General features: G+C 43.9%; 1 protein-coding gene across 1 annotated transcript in view; it reads right to left on the reverse strand.

Annotated features, from left to right (window-relative positions):
- The window catches only part of ZNF366 (zinc finger protein 366), a 58,195-nt gene that overhangs the window by 11,316 nt on the left and 27,240 nt on the right, over positions 1-19,639 (reverse strand). Inside the window, exons 2-3 of the mRNA XM_054578483.1 lie at positions 3,840-5,185; positions 731-922 (exon numbers count right to left, since the gene is read on the reverse strand). Of these exons, the coding sequence (XP_054434458.1) occupies positions 731-922; positions 3,840-5,171 (1,524 nt within the window). The 5' untranslated portion in view covers positions 5,172-5,185. The remainder of the gene's footprint in view (positions 1-730; positions 923-3,839; positions 5,186-19,639) is intronic.

Consider the following 19,639-nt stretch of genomic DNA (forward strand, 5'->3'; position numbering starts at 1 on the left):
ATTTCTGAGTGACACCACCCAGTGCCTTGGGTTTTACAGATCTCCAGTTCACACATTATCTCAGCTGACAAAATAAAAACCCAACCAAGTCAAGGTGACACAGAGATTTTCACAAAGATGCCCCATGGTTCTTAGGAAAAAATGAGAAATGTTTCAGATGACCATGCTCAGTTATTCCTTGGCCCAAGCAAGCATTCCTGAGGTCGTCTGAGGGCTAGCCTCAGAATCTCTGTTGCCCTCTCTAGAAGACCTACCCTCAAGTTACATTATTCAGCCCAAGTATCAGGACAGCAGGAGGGGGGAAGGGGGATGGGAGTGGGGGTAGTCCTTGAAACTTCTCTGACTCCATTCTATATTCTACTTACTGGCTTGTAAGGGGAATAGGGCTACAATGGATTGCTCCTTTTCAGAACAGGAGCTCTCTACATCACCTTCATCCTTTAACAACCTCATTCTCCAAATGGGCCTTCCACCCTCAGACCTTCCCCTCCTGGCTGCCTCCATCCCCTGGGCACTGGTTGCACAGCTGAGGGATGGTGTGAACGTAGGTGTGGCGGAAAGGGGGAAAGGGCAACAGGGGAGCCTGGGGTTGGCCGGGGACTTACTCTGAGTCTCAGTGGCCTCACTGATGAAAATGAGTAGAAGGTTCCCTGGAGACTTTTCCCCATTGGGCATTTGCACACCCCTCAGAGTCCTCTGTTTCCACACTCTCCCAGGGCCCCCTGCCCACCTTGCATTTGAAAGGCTTCACATCAGAGTGGACGATCATGTGTGCCTTGAGGGTCTGTTTCTGGACAAAACTCTTATAGCAGAGGTGACACTGGTAGGCGCGGATGTTGGTGTGGATCAGCACATGTCTCTTCATGTTGGCCAACAGAGTGAACTCCCGGCCGCAAATCCCACACTTGTGCTCCTTCACACCCTGGAGGGGGGCAAGGGTCAAAAACCTGTGGTTAGCAAGTAACAGGCTTTCATCAGGGTTGTCGTCTTTGTCTTTTCTCTGCCATATAAACCTATGAAGAGCTTGCTGATTGATGTTTAGTTCTGAATGGTGTGGCTTTACCTTGTTACATTACTATTTTCTTGAAAAATGATTACATAATCTCCTTTTTTTCTTCTGAAAACATTAAACTACATAAAGTTACAGGAAAAGAAAGCTATTGCTTTTGTTGCTCCTGCTGTTGCCGGAGACAATTCTACAGTGACGGTTCTCGGAGATTAACAGGATTTGGATAAGAGCACTGTGCAATGCTATGCGAAATGAGTCTATAATCTGGCTTTCATGATAACGAAAAAATTAAACCTCAAAAACTGATAATATCATTTCCCTTATGAAAACCAACATTCTCTTGAATTCTCATAAATGGACTTGAAAATCGCAGAAGAACAACTCATATCCACATGTCAATTACAACTTGATAATCATCTCTTGAGATGGGCCCCTGGGTCCCTCCGGCCACAGCGACCTCTGTGGGATTCGAGTACGGAATCCCCTCCAAGCCGGCTTCTGTCTTATAGAGAAATTTGATGGAGGATAGTTTTCTAAATTAGAAAACAAGACCTAAGGAGATTTTCTAGTTTCCTTGCTGTTTGTGGAAAAGTGTTTGAATAACTTAAACATCGATGTCCTCAGTTGAGAGCCCATGGCACTAACACATGAGTTCAGGTCTTTGCCCCGCCACTTACTGGCTGCAAAACCCCAGATAAGCCTTGTGCCTTTCCTGGTGAAGGACTCCTCATCTCAAGATGAAGAAATGAGCCATAAGAAACTGGGGGCTTCTCCCAGCTGGAATGTTCTCTAGTCTAAATTATTGCAGATGAGTATGGATTTATGCTAATGAAAAGATCTCAATTTCATTGCCCTCTTAAGAAAATGAATTTTAAAAATGTGTTGCATATGCAAACCATGAGTTTAAAATTATGAAATTAATGAAAAGTACTTTCTTGATGAGTTGTAAAATTTATTTCAACATCTTTCTTCTCAATATTGTCTCTATACTTGGCTGTGATCCAGTTGTGCTGGGACCAAGGAGCAGTATCTACTTATCACTGTCTTTAGAGAATTCCAACGTAAAACTCACAGGTGGGCTGACCCAGAACCCATGTGAATGGGAGCCTGGACACAACTATGGGGAACACAGGAAGCTGCTGTGTCTCTAAAAGGATCAGTGAAACCAGAGGGAGAGCTGCGGGGGTTGTTAGGGATGAGGGAAGGGAAGTGGGGGAGGGAAGAGAAGCCTTGTCAGTAGTGTTCAAGAGCTCAGGTGCTGGAGTCAGAGATTCTGGGTGACCTCCACATGCCTCGGCGTCTCATTTGCAATTTTCGAGTAATGATACCCGTAAATAGCTCTTAGCATCTTTGAACAGTATTAAATGCAAAGGAAAGCAGCTGGCACATAAGAAGTGTTCAATAAATACTACCTCTTGCTATTTGCTGACATCTTTTATTAAAATGCATTTTGTTTCCTAATTTAAATGAGACTCATTTCAGATACCAGGCTGTTTCCCATTATGACTTCATGTTCTACTATCTTACAGACTTTTTATGTTTCGAAAGACACTTTTGATTCCTTTTCCACACATGTAGGAGCCCCTGAAATCAGCAAATGATCCCCTTGGTGGCTGAACCTCAGTCTGGCTTCTTTGTTGGTGGGTCCTGCACTTGGCAGGCCCCTCCTCTCTGGACACGATCCATAGGTACCATGTGGAGGGGAGGGGGTGTCTGCTGAGCCCACGAGCCAGCCACACAGCCCATCCCTGCAGCAGAGCAAGAAACACCCTGCGTTTTGTCCTAACGTATCAAATGAAACCCACTATGGCAGAACATTAATGGTATCTTAGCTGGGCAAAGCCCTCCACTGACCTTTAAGAACTAAAGAAAGTTTTAGAAACTCTGGCTTGCTGGAAGTCTCTCTTGTCAAGAAAACCACTTGAGGTCAGTGGTTTGAGGGTGAGGGTCAGTGGGGCAAACCTCCCCTCTCAAAAGCTCAAAGCAGCCCCAAGTCAGCTCCGCCGGGTAAGATTTCAGGGGCATCACTGGAAAGTCCCCTGTTTTAGTTCATCCTGGGCTTTGAGTGATACCAGGGCTTTGATTACAAACTAGGCTGAATGAAGACCCATGAGCCTGCATTCCTCCTTGAAGACCTGAGCCCAGGGAAGATAAAACCCAACCAACCAGAGAAGGTGTTCTCTCATGCCTCCTAGATACAAACCACATGCCCCTTGGAGTCAGCTCGGGAGGGGCTCCACCAGGCGAAGCAGAGGCCCTGCTGGACACAGCCTTTGTGTCCCCAGAGCCACCTGCCGATGAAGCAGATCTCCCAGTTGAGTGAGATAAAAGCCAGAAAGGTAGCCCCTGCTTCAGCAGCAAGAGGCAAAGAGAATTCTCTAGAAAAAGACTCTGATTAATATATCTCAGGCACAGAGCTGGTCTTGGGTAGATACAACCCGATGACACACTCCTGCTAGTGCCCTGGATGAAGTTAACAGAAACAGAAAGGTTTCTAGGAAGCTAAGAAGCAAGAGCACAAAGACCAGCTGTTTCCTTCGTCCTTCCCGCCCTCTTCTCGAAATGGCCCACGTTATTTCTAGGCCCATCTGAGACTCCAGAAGGCCAGATGGGAAAGGGCTTGATTGCTAGTCTCCTCTAGCTCTCCCATTTCAAGGTGAGGAGGGATGGCAAGGCTCAGGGACCGGAGGCCTCTCGCCCAAGGTTACGCAGCTCCTCCTGTCAGAAGCGGGAAGAAGCAGGGCAGACCTCCGGGCCCCAGCCCCCAGGGCTCCGCTCATTCTCCCCAGCGCTGGAGGCCCCCGCCCCCGGCCGAGGCTCCCCGCAGTACCTTGTGGGTGAGAGAGTGCTGTTTCAGGTGGTGAGGCTGCACGAACTCCATGCCACACTCGGAGCAGATGTAGGGCCGGATGTCCTTGTGCTTCATCATGTGGTTCTGCAGCTGGCTCGGGTACTGGAAGGTCTTGTCGCACTCGGAGCAGTTGTACTGGATGGGACCGCGGTGCGTGGTGAGGTGCCTCTTCAGCTGGGCCAGGGTGGGGAAGTCGAGGCCACACTCCACGCAGATGTTTTCCCGCCCGCTGGCGTGCTTGGCCTCGTGGGCCTTGAGCTCGCTGGGGTAGGCGAAGCCCCGGCCGCACACGCGGCAGTTGTGCGGCTTCACCTCGCTGTGCTGCATCATGTGGCGCTTCAGGTGGCTGGTCTGCGTGAAGGCCTTGTGGCACACCTGGCATTTGTGGGGCCTCGTGCCCTGGTGGGTGAGCATGTGGGTGTGCAGGTGGCTGAGCTGCTTGAAGAGCTTCCCGCAGCGGGTGCAGGCGTGCGGCTTGATCCCGCTGTGGCCCAGGATGTGAGTCACCAGGTTGTACTTGGAGGTGTAGGACTTCTCGCAGTTGGGGCACTGCCAGCGCTTCTGCGCCCCGCCCACGTCCACGTAGTAGCTGTCGTCGATCTGGACGTTCACGTCCACCCTCTCCACCTTCTGCTTGGTCTCCTCGCTCTCCTGGAGCTCAGCCTTTCGCGGCAGCAGCGGGTCTGCGGGCTGCTTGGGCATGAAGGCGTGCCGGCTGAAGGGGAAGGGGGAGGCCGAGGGCATAAAGAAGGGGAACATGAGGCCCGGAGGGACCTTGGGGTAGTATGGGTAGGGCGCGGGCAGGAACGGAGCCGGGGTCGGCTGGGGCCACACGGCACTGGGCTTCACGGGCTCCTGCTTGACGGGTTTGCCCCCCAAGTGCTCCAGGGTGCGGTAGAACTGGAAGCCCACGTTGCACAGGTCGATCATCTGCGAGTCGTACTTGGGGCGCGGGGGCTGCGGGAACAGTAGAGGGAAGTTCGGGGGGCCGTGGGTCTTGCTCTCCTCGGACTGGAGGGCGAGAGTGGCTTCTTCAGAGGGGTGGTTATAGGGCATCTTGGTGGGCACGCTCTTCCGCTTCCGAGACCCTCCTCCTTCAAAGACTCCCGAGAATCCGTCAAGGTCTCCTGGAGGGGGTTCATAGCGGAACTGGGAAAAGGGCCCCCGGAGAGCTTCTGGGAAGGGGTGTCTTTGGGGAGCTTTCCCTCGGGAAGCCACTGGCTGCAGGCAGTGGGGAAAGGAGGGGGACCTCTTCACACCCAAACTGAAATGCACATCCTCATCTTTGATCATCTTCATTTCCTTCTGCATCCTTGGCAATTTTCCTTTAAAGAGAAATAAACTCATTGTTTAAAAAGATCCTTTTTTCCATTAAGGGTTTTGGCTAGATGTCAGTGCTAATGTATGAAGAATAACACTTGCTTAACACGGATCTTCATTTATCCTAGGGCTACTCAAAATGCTCACTTTTTTCCCCCTTTGCTAACCTGGTTACAATTGTGGGGAGCACTGGCCCCCTGGAGCGGGACCCTGGGGCTCCCTCCAGGGGAGTAAACCCTCCGCGGAGGAACCATAGCTGGGGGCTGTGGGAGGCGACTAGGTTGGGAAGAAGAACCGGGGGAAGCCATCGAGCTATTGTCCCCACTTAAGCGAGGGTACCGTGGCCCACAGAGGTGAAGCGGCAAATGCTCAAGTCCCGCAGCTACTCAGCGCAGGAGTCAGAGCTGAAACAGGTCCTGCTGCAGCTCTTCAGCCTGAGGTGGAATTACATACACCAATGGTAACTTAAACATGTTTCAGGGTGGTTCCTTCTCTAAGGGACCCAGTCAGTGATTTCCACCGCCTCTCTCTGTCTGGGGGCCTTGCTGCTGGGACCAGGGGTTACTCAAGGCCCCACGGGACAGGGGCCTTGAACAATTAACTCAGACCTTGGATTTTCTGAGTATCCGCCCCAAGCAAGGTGCGCTGCTGGGATGGATCAAGTGGACGAGACCAATGTGATTAAGAAAAGCATATAATGCAACGTGACAAAGTCTTCTTGGCATTTATGCATTTTAATCTAACGCCTGAAGCAGCTTCAGGGGAAAATTCCAGGATTGTGAGTCTGTAAAGTTGCACTTGTGTCTCCCCCTTCACAAGGGTGTCAGAATGAAGTGTGGCTTTTGGTGACGCCCGCAATGCAGACATTTCCTTGCTGAGCCAGGCACTGCCGCTGGGTTGTCTACACCACGTGTGTCTGGAAGAGGCTATGGGGCCATGGCCTAAACCAGGGGACTCCTCCTTTCACACGTCTCCATGCTGTTTTTCTGTCCTCCTCACATGGATACTGGTGGGAAGATCTAACTGGCTGACTCCGCAATTCTAGTGAGAGCCATTTCTACCTAAATCTCTTGAATTTTAAAGGGATTGGTCATTTTTGCTCATTAGAGGATTCCTCAGAGCCAGTCGCCCTGGCCAGGTGTAAGGCCTGGCCTTGGGTCACTGGCGACAGGGCTGGGATGGGTCCTGGGTTGACTCAGGGCCTTGGCCCTCCTTGGACAGGGCTACATGCTGAGCAGCACAGGTTGAGGGGCCCAGGGGTGAGAAGGCAACAACCTCCAGTGGCTTTCTGTTGTCCTTGATAAGGTAAATATGATTTTGACAAGTACCTGGGTATTCCCCAATCACTTGTCTGTGTTTATGAGATGTCTGAGAACTGCAGCACAATTTTTTAAAATGGACCTTTTCCATATTGGATTACCAGTTCCAAACACAGAGGATCCAAATGAGGGGAAAATTATGGGCCCTTATTTTATGAATACTTAGGCATTATTTAAAATTGTTATATAAAAGTGTTAGAGAACTAAAAAATAATATCCACTAATCTTTGTGTTATGTGAGTGGGAAGATAGCCCCATATTGTCTTCTTTCCTCATGTTTCAGGCTTAGGAATGAAGAGGGCGAGCTTGCGTGTCTGGCCATGGGGAGACCCAGCCCTGTGTCTTGCCCCTCTTCTGCGGCTCCTTTCTGACACTATTAGCTAAATGCTAGGTCTTCTGCCACTGCTCCTCAAACCCCAGGCATTTGTAGGAAGGGGTAAGTACAGACGGAGGACGGAATGTCTAGCTTCATGAGACTGGGAGAGTGTGGGAAGGGTGTAAAACTAAGGGGAGAGGTGCCGTCCCTCTCAAAAGGACCAAGATGGCATGGAGACGGCAGAAGCTCTCAGGTGGTTTTTCATGTTTCCTGAACTGTCACTTGGCTTGCAATTCGGCGAGTCATGAGCCCTAGATTCTGTAGAGTTACAGAAGCTCTGGCTTGCTCCAAGGATTTGTTGCGTCTATAGAAATAATTCACTTTCAGACTAGGCTAACGTGTCCTATTAAAATGGACGGAAAATGGCAGCTCCTTTCTCTGGAATTTCATTTTGGCCACAGTTGGTTTTATACCCTCTTTGGAGATAAGATCCTACTTGTAAAACAGCTGCTCAGACTGGAGAGAACTCTTCCAAGCTACTAGTGACATGGCAAACCAAAGCAAGAGCCCATCCAAGTGCAAATGGGCTCTGTCTGCTTTCTGATGTGGTTAAAAGAGTCAGTTGATTTTTACTTTATATCGGAGAGCTTGACTGGAAAATTAAGCTCTCCAATATAAATGTCAGGACATGGGCCAAAACTTATTGATTTTTTTTTGTATTTTATTTTTAAGAAGGTATTTGAAGAAAATGTGTGGCTAATGATGTCTGGTGTCTTTGTTTTATGTTTTATATCTTATACTGGAAAGCTACTTAATTGGAAAGGAATGTTATGGCTAATTTTGAAACTGAAGGTATTTCAGTTTATACACATTATTGTCACCTTTGTTTAGCTTTTTTGTTTTTAGTTGTGGCATAGTCTACTAATTGATTCATCTTAATGTATTAGGAGTGACATTTATAATATATGGTCATTTCAAAAGCATACTTATTTTCAGTGTCTGCATTTTTATTTTATCATCATTGACCTTGTAAAGCAAAGAAACATTGTTTTACTTGACAAGAGGTAAAGTAAACCATTGGGGTGATGAAAGCTTTAAAAGGGGGTGTGTATGTGAAAGTGTAGTAAGCACTTAACAGTGTGGTGCTCTTGAGCAGTAAGAAAGACTGGGCAGGAGAGGATGGCTGAGCAGATGATCAATGGAAAGATGCTGACTGACATCATCTCTGTTTTCCAAGCTGAAACTCTTTTCACCATCAACTGGCATCTGGGCTTCTGCTTGGCAAGTTCAAAACCAAGGCTTTGCCTGCCCAGAGTTAGTCTTGTCACAGCAGTGAATGTGAACCACACTCAAAAAGGCCAGTGGATTAGGCCACGGTGACTTTCTTCATTCAGTGTGGAGATCAGCCTTATAGTTTAAGGATACTCCTCATCCCTTCTCTATGGCTCTATTTCCTATTATGAAGATAATACCTCTGAGCCTTAATAAATAAGAGAAGGCTTTGGTAAGTGGGAACAAAAGGGATTGGGTGGTCCTGTGAGCTATTTCAGTCAGTTTATGGGAAGCTGAAGAACTGCCCCTCATCTAATATCAGATGTCACATTCCCAGGAACAGGAGGACCTGTTTGTCAAACCCAAAGACTCAGACACTGGGACAGTGCTAGGTTAACACTAGCTCTTGCAATTCCTGCTAGACTGTGAGGGCAGGGAGTAGGTTTGTTTTATTCCCTGCTGTGTTTCCAGTCCCGGGCGCAGTGTCTGACACAAAGCTGATGATCAGTAAACTGCTGTGGAATAAGTGAAGGAATGAATGGATCTTGTTTTTAAAGTCTCCATGGAAGTTCATGGACATGGACAACAGTGTGGGAATTGACTGTGGGAGTGGGGGGTGGGATGGGCAGAGAAGGGCAAAGGAGGAAAAATTGGGACAACTCTAACAGAGTAACAGTAAAAAATAGTTAGGGAAAAAAATAAAATATATGATATTATCTTACATTATTTAGACAGCAGGTGACTTTTGGGGATGTCCCTAATCAGATCATGGACACACTCAAATTCTCAGGTAGTTATTGTGGGGAGAATTGGATACACACACTTTGGTGTGTGGCGTTGCTTACCTTTCTCAGTTTCCAAGGGCATCATTCTCTGAATGGACCCTCAGATTCAGGGAAAGCCCCAATTCCTGGCTTCACTAATGCTAGGGAGCTATCCTTAAGGTTCCACAAGGTTCTGCAACCCAGTCATAAAACAGATGCCCAGAAAGTTCAATGGGCAGTAGGAGACAGAAAGACCCCTGGATTCAGAATGTAGAACATAAACCAAGAGTGGTTTATGCATGCTTTCAACCAAAGGAAATGTTTGGGAAGTTAGTAGCAGTTTATCCTTTGTACTAATGTGGGGGTGGGGAGGGAGAGGCCTTAGATAGAATAATCATACATTTTTATTGCTATGTTCAGAGAATGTTTTAAGTTCCTGGCGTTCTTCCATGTGTATTCAGTCACCAAACCCAATAGGCTCTACGTCAGCAACAAATTGTTTGGGGAGGAAAATATTGTGTTGATCTGTGTTAGAGGAATCTGAGATTCAGGATGTCTTCTTTTAAAAAAAAATGTTTAATTGTATTTTTTAACAGGCATTATCTATAAGAGTTACTTTTGAGGAAATGGTGATTGAATGCATTTTAAAAACAAAAACAAAATCTCCTCTTTGAACCATAATGACCAAATAGAAATGCAGGGCCTAGCCAATATGAAACTAAATTTAGGTTGTAGGGGGGGAGAAATGCTTCTAATAATGCCCTTTAATTGGGAATTCACCTATTGTACCAAAATATAAATATTCCCCAGATAAAATTTCTGGTATTTTGTGGTTCTCATTCAAATGGAAGGTCATTCCAGTAAATGTTAGTAGAAGAGTCATTGTGAGTCAGCGTGCCAGGGGTAGACCTATTTATCTCCTTTCTGTTCATCCTGAAATTCATGGGAAAAAAAATTCTCTCACGTTCTTTGTTCCTGCAATATTTCCAGGGTTTCATTGGAAAATGTTACATTTTACTATTACAGACACTGGCTTCCCTTTTAATTTGGGAGAATAGCATGTCACTTATGTGGGCTACTCTCAACAAAAATGGAAGCAAGGAAAAGGCTAGAGTTGAGGAAAAGTTTAAGAATAAGAGGCAATGCTGAGAGCAGCAAAGGTTGGGGAGTTGTGGTAGGATAACAGGGAGGCAAGATGGGAAATATATAGATGGCCTGCCAACCTCTCTGTTCAGACAAAGGGATCTTGTTGTGAGACTCCTCTGATGTGAGGTTTTATTGGACCACCTGGTTCTTTCTGAATTTGTAATAACAGAAGGAGATTTTGAGTCTTAGAAGTAAACGTTCTAATGATTCAACATAATTGTCTTAATATATACGTAGCTGTACTGCTGATTCCTTCAGCTGCAGGTATTTGGCAAAAAAAAAAAAAAAAAAAAAAATTACTCAGTCTTGAATTCCTGTGATTGGCAGGAATAGAGGATCTCTGTATGCATCTGGAAGATAGAGAAATATGTTCTCAGAGAATGGTCTGCCCTATCGTTCTCCGAGTTAGTGGTAGAAACAAGAAGTGACTAGATGCTTGGTAGCCAGACTCCAGGGCCCTTCTGGATGCTCTTGTGGGCAAGATTTAATTTAAAAGTCAAAATTATTCTCATTTTATTATAAAAGCTAATCTGTCAACCCATGGCATGGATTGGTTCCTGTGGGTGGTCAGAAATATTAATGAGACCTGTTTATAGGTGAAATAATCAATTGAACTTGAGTAATTTATTTATTTAAGTTTCCTAAATACCACCAAGACATAATGTAAAGTCAAGTTTAATATTCCATTGTTTAAATTGTCCATAAGGAGCATGCTTATATACCATTTTAATATACATAATTTTAAAGAGTCTGTATTTAACAACAGCAAAAAATTCAGCCACTAACTTGTATAGATTAAATGGATGTGTATTTCACTTAGGAAAGCTCTTAATGCCAAGGTCTAGTTTCTGGAAAGCAGGAGAGAATATAGTTACTGGAGCACTGGAGCAGCTGCTAGTGTGTTGGGGTTATCTCTGTCCTCGTGACCCATTTAAAGGAAGGAAATGAACTGGAGATATGACTTAGCAGTTCTCTTTCCCGACCCTCAGAGCTACTATAATTCTTGTGGATAGATTTCCAACTGGAATATTAGAGTTTTTCTCATACTTTCATTGGGGGAAATGTCTTTAGAATATATGTCAATTTTTTTGTTTTGTTTTGTGATCATAGATCAAGTAAATTTTGAAATACCCACTGCTAGCTTAGCAACTATCCATACACATGCGTATTAGAAAGCCTCATTTTATTCACCTCTGGGAATGACAGCATATTTGGGCTGGCAGGCCTCAGAACTGGTAGATAATGCCAGAGAATAGGACCTTCTGCAGGCAAACGTGGTAAGGATCACCACATAATAGAGGTTAGCCATCTGTACAAGGACTCTATTTTGAAAGTGAAACTCAAGGCAATATTTTTGGGGAAGGAGTAAAGAACTGTTTCATATCTTGATTGTTGTGGCGGTTTACACATCTCTCTATTTTTCACAACTCATAAAACTCAAAAGGATGAATTTTACTGTATGTACATTAAAAATAAGTTTAAAAATATAAAAGAAACTCACAAAAAATAATACTTTGCACATCATTGTAAAAAGAGTGATAGAGAATATTTAGGAAATATCCAATAACAGTCAAGGTGACCAGACTCACAGTTCGTATCTGTGGAATGCATCCAACAATACACATATGGCCTATAAAGAGGGGAACTATGTTATATAAATTGATAATATTGATTTCTGCTCTATCCAAAAGGGAATGGCAGAAAACAGGGTTTTTTTCCTTCTTGTATGTAGTCTATTCAGCAAGGATATTGTGGGGCAGGGATGGCATATTTGTTATCCTTCAAGGTCTTCTAACCTTTGGCCTTGATTGCATGCAGTGAATAATTCCTTGATATGTAAAGTAGTCTACAATCAGAGGACAAGATCATTCTGGTTATTAGAAAATACACTCTTACCCCTTGTAAATCAATAAATTGGCATTGATATTCAGGTCCATAGATCACTCTTGGAATCGTTTTCTCTAAGCCTGGTTAATTGAGTGCTCTTATTAAACGGAACTCATGAATCTCCAAACCCACAGACCAAATTCTGAATCATGGCAACCCCACCAGGCACTGCTACCCCATGACGTCTACCTGAGCAGCCAACTGCTTTCTTTCTTTGATACTTTTTTTTTTTTTTTTGTAAGGAGGAGAAGGGTGGGTGAAAGAGGAGAGAAACATTGACGTGAGAAAGAAACATGAATTGGTTGCCTCTTGTACATTCCCCAAACCCACAACCGAGGCATGTGCCCTGATCGGGAATTGAACTGGTGACCTTTTGCTTTGCAGGCTGATGCCAAATCCACTGAGCCACACCAGTGAGGGCTCTTTGATAGTTTTCATTGGATTTATCAACCAGACTCTCCCAGGATTCTACAGCGCAGTGGGTGGAGAGAACCTCATCTACTGGAGGCATTATGGAGACCTAGAGGTGAAACTTTTCTTTCCACCAGAGCTGGAAGAAAATTCCTCACTTCTCTGAAGCCTGTCACATTTGTTTGATATTCCACGCATTGATAGGGTCCTGTGCTGCTCATCACCTTTCTTTGTGGGTGGGTATCTTATATTTCTAACAGAATCTTGTTAGAAAGTCGGAAACTTGCCTGGTGCCCTATATGTTGTTGGAATCCAATAATTACTTGGGAATTTATTTGACAAATACCTATTTTCTAGCTTGTTCTCTCTCCCTGATCCAAGTAGAATTTTGGTATTATCTGGGGAAAAAAAAAAAGAATAACTGGTTGACTTGGCTGGGCTGTCCCAGTCCACACCAAGCCAACTTCACATCAATAAATGGCTAAGAACATCTCCGGCGAGGAAGGTGGTTTAGTTAAACTAAGGAATATCAATGAGTAGGGTAGAGTTCTTCAGAAAGCATGCTCCCTGCCCCCTTGCTTCATCCTGGCTCAGGACCCTTGGTCAGTGTGTGCCATATTCCTTTGGCCTGAGAGGTAGAATGTCTTGTTACACTGAAATAATATGAATAAATTTGAGAGGGCCCCAGAGGGGCAGTGATCAATTGTCACTAAGCCTCTGAGGGAGCGCATTACCATAGAGTAAGACATGCCCACATTCTAGCGAATCACATCGCTGGAGGGCAGGCCACCATGATTTTTCTCACTCAGCAACTGCATGTTCCCCCAATACCCTCCAGGCAAATGTCCGTTACCTATGTGAAAATATCCACCCTAATGAGCAGATGGATCAGTGATCTCACCATTTTTTTTTTAATGTAGATAGAATTCCTGCTCTATTTCTGCCTTCTGACGAGTGAACACTCTTCATCTTGGATACCATTTCTCCCTTATACTTTATAGTTCAAGATATTAGTTGGCCTGCTTTATGATGATTTTTTTTCCTATTGATTCTGCTGACTAAAATCATTCTTGGAAAATATATATACTTGTAAAAATATATGTACTTAGTTCCTCATGTATATGGACACATAGCCTATCTCAGGGGAAAAAAGATACAAGTATCTGGTAATACTGGCTGTCCCTGGGGAGGAACACTGTATGGCTGGGGGAGGAAGTCTTGGGATCCAGGCAGCCAAGTTCCAAACTCCATAGTCTATAGGAAGGCACCTTTGCCATTCACCGGTTCCCTGGGTGGAGACTTTTAATCGTATACTCTTTCAACTTATACTTTCATATACTGTGACTGACTTAACTATTCAAATACTTGCATTAAAAAAAATAAAAATCCACGTAGGCTTTCAAATAGCAAACATTCAGACAAAATTAGTATTGGATTCTCTTCTTTTTAAGAATGTTCTCAAAGTATTTCTTTGGACTACTTGATTTTCCTGTCCAAGGTCTTTTGATACCCCAGCAGAGTTCACTCAGGTTTGTACACTGGGCACGCAGCGTTATGACCTAGGCTTATATCATCAGGGAGATAAGTATAAGCAACTGAAAGGCCTCTGACTGGGAGAAGCCTCCTCAAGGCATTTACTTGGCAAACCACTCCAGGTGATTCCTCTGTGCCTGCACTGTGCTGGGGACCAGAAAGACAACGTCTAATAAGCCAGACATTGGCTTCAAGGAACTCACTGCCTGGGAGAAGAAAGTGATAAACAGATGTGGAGAAATATGTTCTAGGATCTACAGTAGAAGAATCTTGGATAGGTATGTTGATTTGCTGAATATGAAAGAACAATAAGAACGACATTTCTTTGACTGACAGAAAATATTTTCTTTCAAGATATTCCTTTTTCCCCCTTTTTATCATTAAAACCTAGGTTAGAACAACATAAAACAGATGAAGGAATAGCTGTGAAAGTGAGGCAAGCGAAGGAAACCTCCCGCTTCCCCAACCAGTGCCGCCAACTCCCCTACCAGTGTGTTCTGCAGAACAGAGGGAGACTTCACTGACTTGACAGCTGGGGCCAACCTTTCATAAACTGTATTAGGAAAGCCAAGTGTGTGTAAGTCAAAAATAAATTTCTTTCAACCTTGAAAATTCAGATAAATTTGATGGGAAGATTCACAGTAATTACAGAATCACACGTGGCAAATATGACTAAACAGTGTCTCTGTTCTCCCCATCCCTGAGTTTTTCTTGGCTCCTTCCCCAGCACTGACAGGGAACTCTGGGGTGCTAAGAATGAGACTGTTGCTTTGGGGACAATGTTGGGTCTCCCCGCCAGGGTCCTAAGATAGTTGGGTGGCTTAAAAATTTCCTTTGGCCTAAAATAAAAGTGCAAATCTATTTATGCCACTGCAGAATCAGAAACTGTCAAAGCACAAAGCCTAAACTTTCCTGTGTCTTTCATGCCACGTATAAGGATTGGCACTTTCATTTTTAATTATGAGTTTTCAAATTATAATAATTTTCTAGTCTGAAAATGATTTTCCATTCTTCAACGATAACTAGTAGATAAAACTACAAAAAAATCTGTAGAGTTCTGTCCTTGCCCTCCTCCTTTTCTGCTCTCCTCTAATAGGCAGAAGGCTTATTTTGTTTGTTTGTTTAGAATTAGGCATCCAAAGAAATATAATTTGTTTTCAAATATGGTTCATCTTGCTTTTTAAATACAGGTGTATTCTAGAGGCGGTCCCTATGTGTTATGTTCAGAGAATGGCCCTGGAAACCAATGCTCACATTCCCAAGACATAGCACATTCATACTAGAACCCCCTAACTTTGACTCTAACTCACCCCTTTTCTGGACCTCATGTGCCTATACGTTAAAATGTAATTATGCTCCAGGATTTGTTATTGATTCAACATGTCTCTGGTTCTTGGATTTTTCCCCTATCAATTTCTTTTTTTTTTTCCAGTATGTTCATTCCCATTCACTCCAAATGTTAATGTTATCCATAGGAAAAAAAGGGGAGACCAAAGAAAGGGTCCATTTGCCAATACTGTCCACCTTGACCATTCATTCTTGGATGGTTTTTACAAAATCTCATTCATTGTTTCTTGGAAATGACTATTAGCTCTCCTTCCTTCCATCCCCATATCTAGAACTGCAGTTCAAGCGGCCACCACTTCACCCCTAGATTACTCTCACCAGTTTCCATCCTCTCTTCCAGGTCTTTTTTGCCCTTCCTTCCATATCCTTTGAATACTAATGCCAAATCCATCTTCTGGAAATTCATCACTTTTTCTAAGATAACTCTGTTCAGGAGCCTGCAATAATAGTGTGCAGAGATTGCTACTGTCCATAGTGTAGAGATTGCTAATTGTTGCTTCAATATTCGTTTCCCCTTCTCCCTTAAGAAACAGAACCCTGATTTTGCTTGTGGTGACAATGTCCCAGCAAAGGCACTGGCTGCCTCAGACATCCTTTCAGTTAGGACTTGCCCTTTGCCACAGTGATGGCCAGGGAGATGTAAGCAGAAGACTGCTAGGGATTTCTGAGAAAGCTGTTACGTGCCTAATGCAGAAACCACCTGCTTATGCTTTCCTGCCTTTCTTCTTTCCTGCCTTGAATGTGGATATGAGGCTGGAGGTGGCACTGTCATACTGGAACTGAGAAGCAAGGCGATTAATGACAATGCTTCCCACAAGGTGTGGCAGAGGGGAAGAGGTTAAGTGTCAATATGGAGCTACTGTGTCCACTTGGTACTGGTTTGCTTGTTATTTGAGAAAATGAATCCTTTACTTGGTTAAGAAAGTGTATTCAGAGTTCCGGGGTTTGTAGCTAAATCCTCCTGAAACACAAAGCCAATCAAATGTAAATTCCTCTCCTTGACTTTCGAAGTCCTTTATAAGCAGGTCCAACTCAATTCCCCTGCTCTCTAAAATCTTCTTAACCCCAAGCTTTCACTATTCTCTCCAGGCCTTTTTGCCTTTGCTTAGTTTGGCTGGCTTTTAGTAATATATTTTCCATTGATCCATCCTATTCTTCCTGGAAGCTTCCCCTCCCTAGTCTTATGCCCAATTATCTCTCCTTTCTCTTGAATCCTATTGCATCATTTCATAGAGCCCTGGGTAAAAATAAATAGTGTTTTCCCCCATATTACCCTCTGGTTATTTCATAGTTACATTTTGTTTTCCCAACCAGTGAAAAAGCTCCCTTCACTGTGGGATTCACACTCTTCTGTCTCCCATTGTATTTTGCATGATGCTGATCACCATGAAGGTAGACCAGGAAGAGGTATTGCCTAGTGGAGATACTGTTAGTATGCATTACTATATCTGCTTTTTAAAACAGGTCTGTCTGTGGCTTTAAGAGCACATGTGAATTTAGGCATTCCCATCTGGTAAATTAATATTATCACTGGTTGCCAGTTCAGAATCAGTATGAATTAATTTGCCACAGGGAGAAATTTGCAATAGCAAAAATGATCACTGTGGTTTCTTTATTGCTGTGAGCCTTAGGTTGGATTTACATGTTGCTAGAGCATTTACTGGGACGGTAGATCCACCTCCATCCCATTAAATCTGAGTTTTCAGCATTGACAGGTTATGGGATTAAGACTCTTTGGTGCCCATCTCCATCTCAGAAGGGAGCAAAGGCCAGTTAACAGGCATGGCTTGGGCGAGGGGCCAGAGGTCTGCTGCTGAGGTCCTGCTTGGAGCTGGGGCAGAGCTGCTGCAGTGGCAGATCCAGCCCAAAAGCCTTCCTGAAGGGCAGCATTCTCCATAGAATGTAAAGGAAGAAAGGCCACTGCTGATTAAACCTCTGAGGCTTTAATCACTCTTCTATGAAGTGGAAATAATCACAGGACTTACATTCAGACAGTTTTGCGTTCTTCCTTAGGCAATGAACTGAAAATCAAAAAGGACATCAGTGTAGGGTGGTGATATCCAAATTCAGAAATGGAAGTTAATGTAAATTCTTGATTTTCTCCCTTAATTTTTCTTCAGTGAACTATAACTACATTCATATCCTTGCTTTTTTCCTTGGTCTTAAGCATAAATACACATACATGCACACACACTCACAAGTATTACCATATTCTTTGTCTGTGTGTGTGTTATAGTTAAAAAAAAAAAAAAAGAAGAGTTATAGCCTCTATAGAAAACAGTATGGATGTTCCTCAAGACTCTGAAAATAGAACTGTCATATGATCTAGTGACCCCATCTCTGGGTGTATATCCAAGGGAAATGAAATCATTATCTCAAAGAGATATCTGTACTCTCATGTTCATGGCAGCATTATTTCACAATAACCAAGGTTTGGGAACAACCCAAATGTCTATCAGTGGATAAATGGATAAAGAAAATGTGGAGTGGTTGTGTGTGTGTGTGTGTGTGTGTGTGTGTGTACAATAGAATATTATTCAGTCTTTAAAAAGAAGGAAATCCTGCCATTTGCAACAACATGGATGAAACTTGAGGGCAGTATGCTAAGTGAAATAAGCCAAACAGAGAAAGACAAATGCTGCATGGTATCACGTATATGTGGAAATTAAAAAAAAAAAAAGAGTAAAACTCATAGAAACTCATAGAGTAGAGAAGTGATTACCAGGTACTGAGAAGCGGGGCGGGGAATAAGAAGAGATTATTAAAAAGGTACAAAGTTTCAGTTTAAGATGAATAAGGTCTGAAGATCTAATGTATAACATGGTGACTATAGTTGATGACACTGTACTGTATGGTTGAAATTTGCTGAGGGAGTGGAACTTAAATGTTCTTACCAAAAACAGGGAGTGGGGAACAAGTAGGGTGATGGATGGGTTAACTAGATGGGGGGATATTTCCACATGTATATGTGTATCAAAACAGCACATTGCACACTTTAAATATCTCACAAATTTGTTTGTCAATTGTACCTCAAAAAAGTTAAAAAAAAAAAAAGAGAGAGAGAGAGAGAATTCTCTTCAGAGGTTTAGTTTCTCCTAATACCTTAAATAGCACGAATCTGCCTTGTGGAATAATGACCCTTAATCTAGGAATTGCAATGACTTCCTTATTTGGTGTTTTAATCTCAGCTTTAAAAAATTTAATTAGTTAAACAAACAAAAAGCCAAAGGAAAGCATTAAAAAAGGATTTAAAAAACCATAAAAAAGCAAAAAAATTCTTTTGGATTTTCCATGGGATAGACCTTGGGGCAAACACCCACAGGAGCCACTTAGAAATGTCTGTAGTTTCTTTGGGAGCCCTCTGAGGAATCGCAGAGGTGAGGACCCCACTGAGCAGTCTTGAGGCTGAATGAAAAAGAGCCCGAGTTTATGAGCGACAACACTGAGGCCTGCGGGCCTTGAAGGTGTCCTCGAAGCTTCAGTGGCTCAGGAATGACAGCCGAGTCGCCTCTACAGGTAGATTCTGGTGTGTTTCTTGTCGTCCCAAACAAGGCTTATGGGGGTGAGGAGAGAAAGGTGTGTAAGGTAAGTGCAATACCTTTCCTCAGGGAGCTTGCCATGCCATTGGGGAAATGAGCTAGACAGCACAAAACAACAGATTCTCTGAGTTGGAGAGGACCTAGAAGGTCTAAAAAGGTAAGCTACATTATAAATCTCTTAACCTTCAGAGTCTTAGTTTCCATATTGATGGGGCCCATAATGCCCTCTTTTAGTGGATTAAATGAGATAGCATACCTTGCAGAGGGCCTGCATGTAAGAAGTCCAGTTCAATTGGCTGTTACTGTTATCATTATGACAAGTCAGCAAATTGTGTTTGATAACTGCTGCTGACAATAGGATATCATTTCAGAGTGAGGTAGTCACTGAGGTCAAAGGGAACGAAGATGGCGGCATTCTAGAGTTAAAGCACTGAGGAACGGGCGCATCCTATGAGGTGGTTTCTGGTTACAGTGGTTATCTGGGCTATCTGATCAGGGAGCATCTCCCACGTTCCATCAGCCTCTGGAAACTGAGATTAGGGAACACAGCGACCAAGGAGCAGGAATTCTTGTTCATAATGAGCTTATGAGCAAAGAAGGAAGTATGACCCCACAGCACTGATGGCCTGACCGCTCTATCTAAAGTTATGTAATCTGAAGTTACAGACCTCCCCATCCTCCAGCTCTCTCTTTCCTAGCCCTGAGTGTATTGTCCTGGGAGCCACAGTACAACATATCTTGGCCATTCATTCATTTATTCTCCTTCTTGCCCTGCTAGACCCTGACCTCCATGGGACCAGGGACCTTGCCTATGCTATTCACTGCGGTACTCACCTAGAAGAATGCCCTGAATACAGTAGACCTGTGCACTGGAATCACTTGAGAAGTTTTACACATACCACACTTCCCCCCCACCACAAACATA

This window comes from Pteronotus mesoamericanus, unplaced genomic scaffold (genome assembly GCF_021234165.1).
Source record: "Pteronotus mesoamericanus isolate MK-2021 breed Mesoamerican mustached bat unplaced genomic scaffold, CSHL_Meso_final contig_50, whole genome shotgun sequence".
NCBI classification, from domain to species: Eukaryota; Metazoa; Chordata; class Mammalia; order Chiroptera; family Mormoopidae; genus Pteronotus; species Pteronotus mesoamericanus.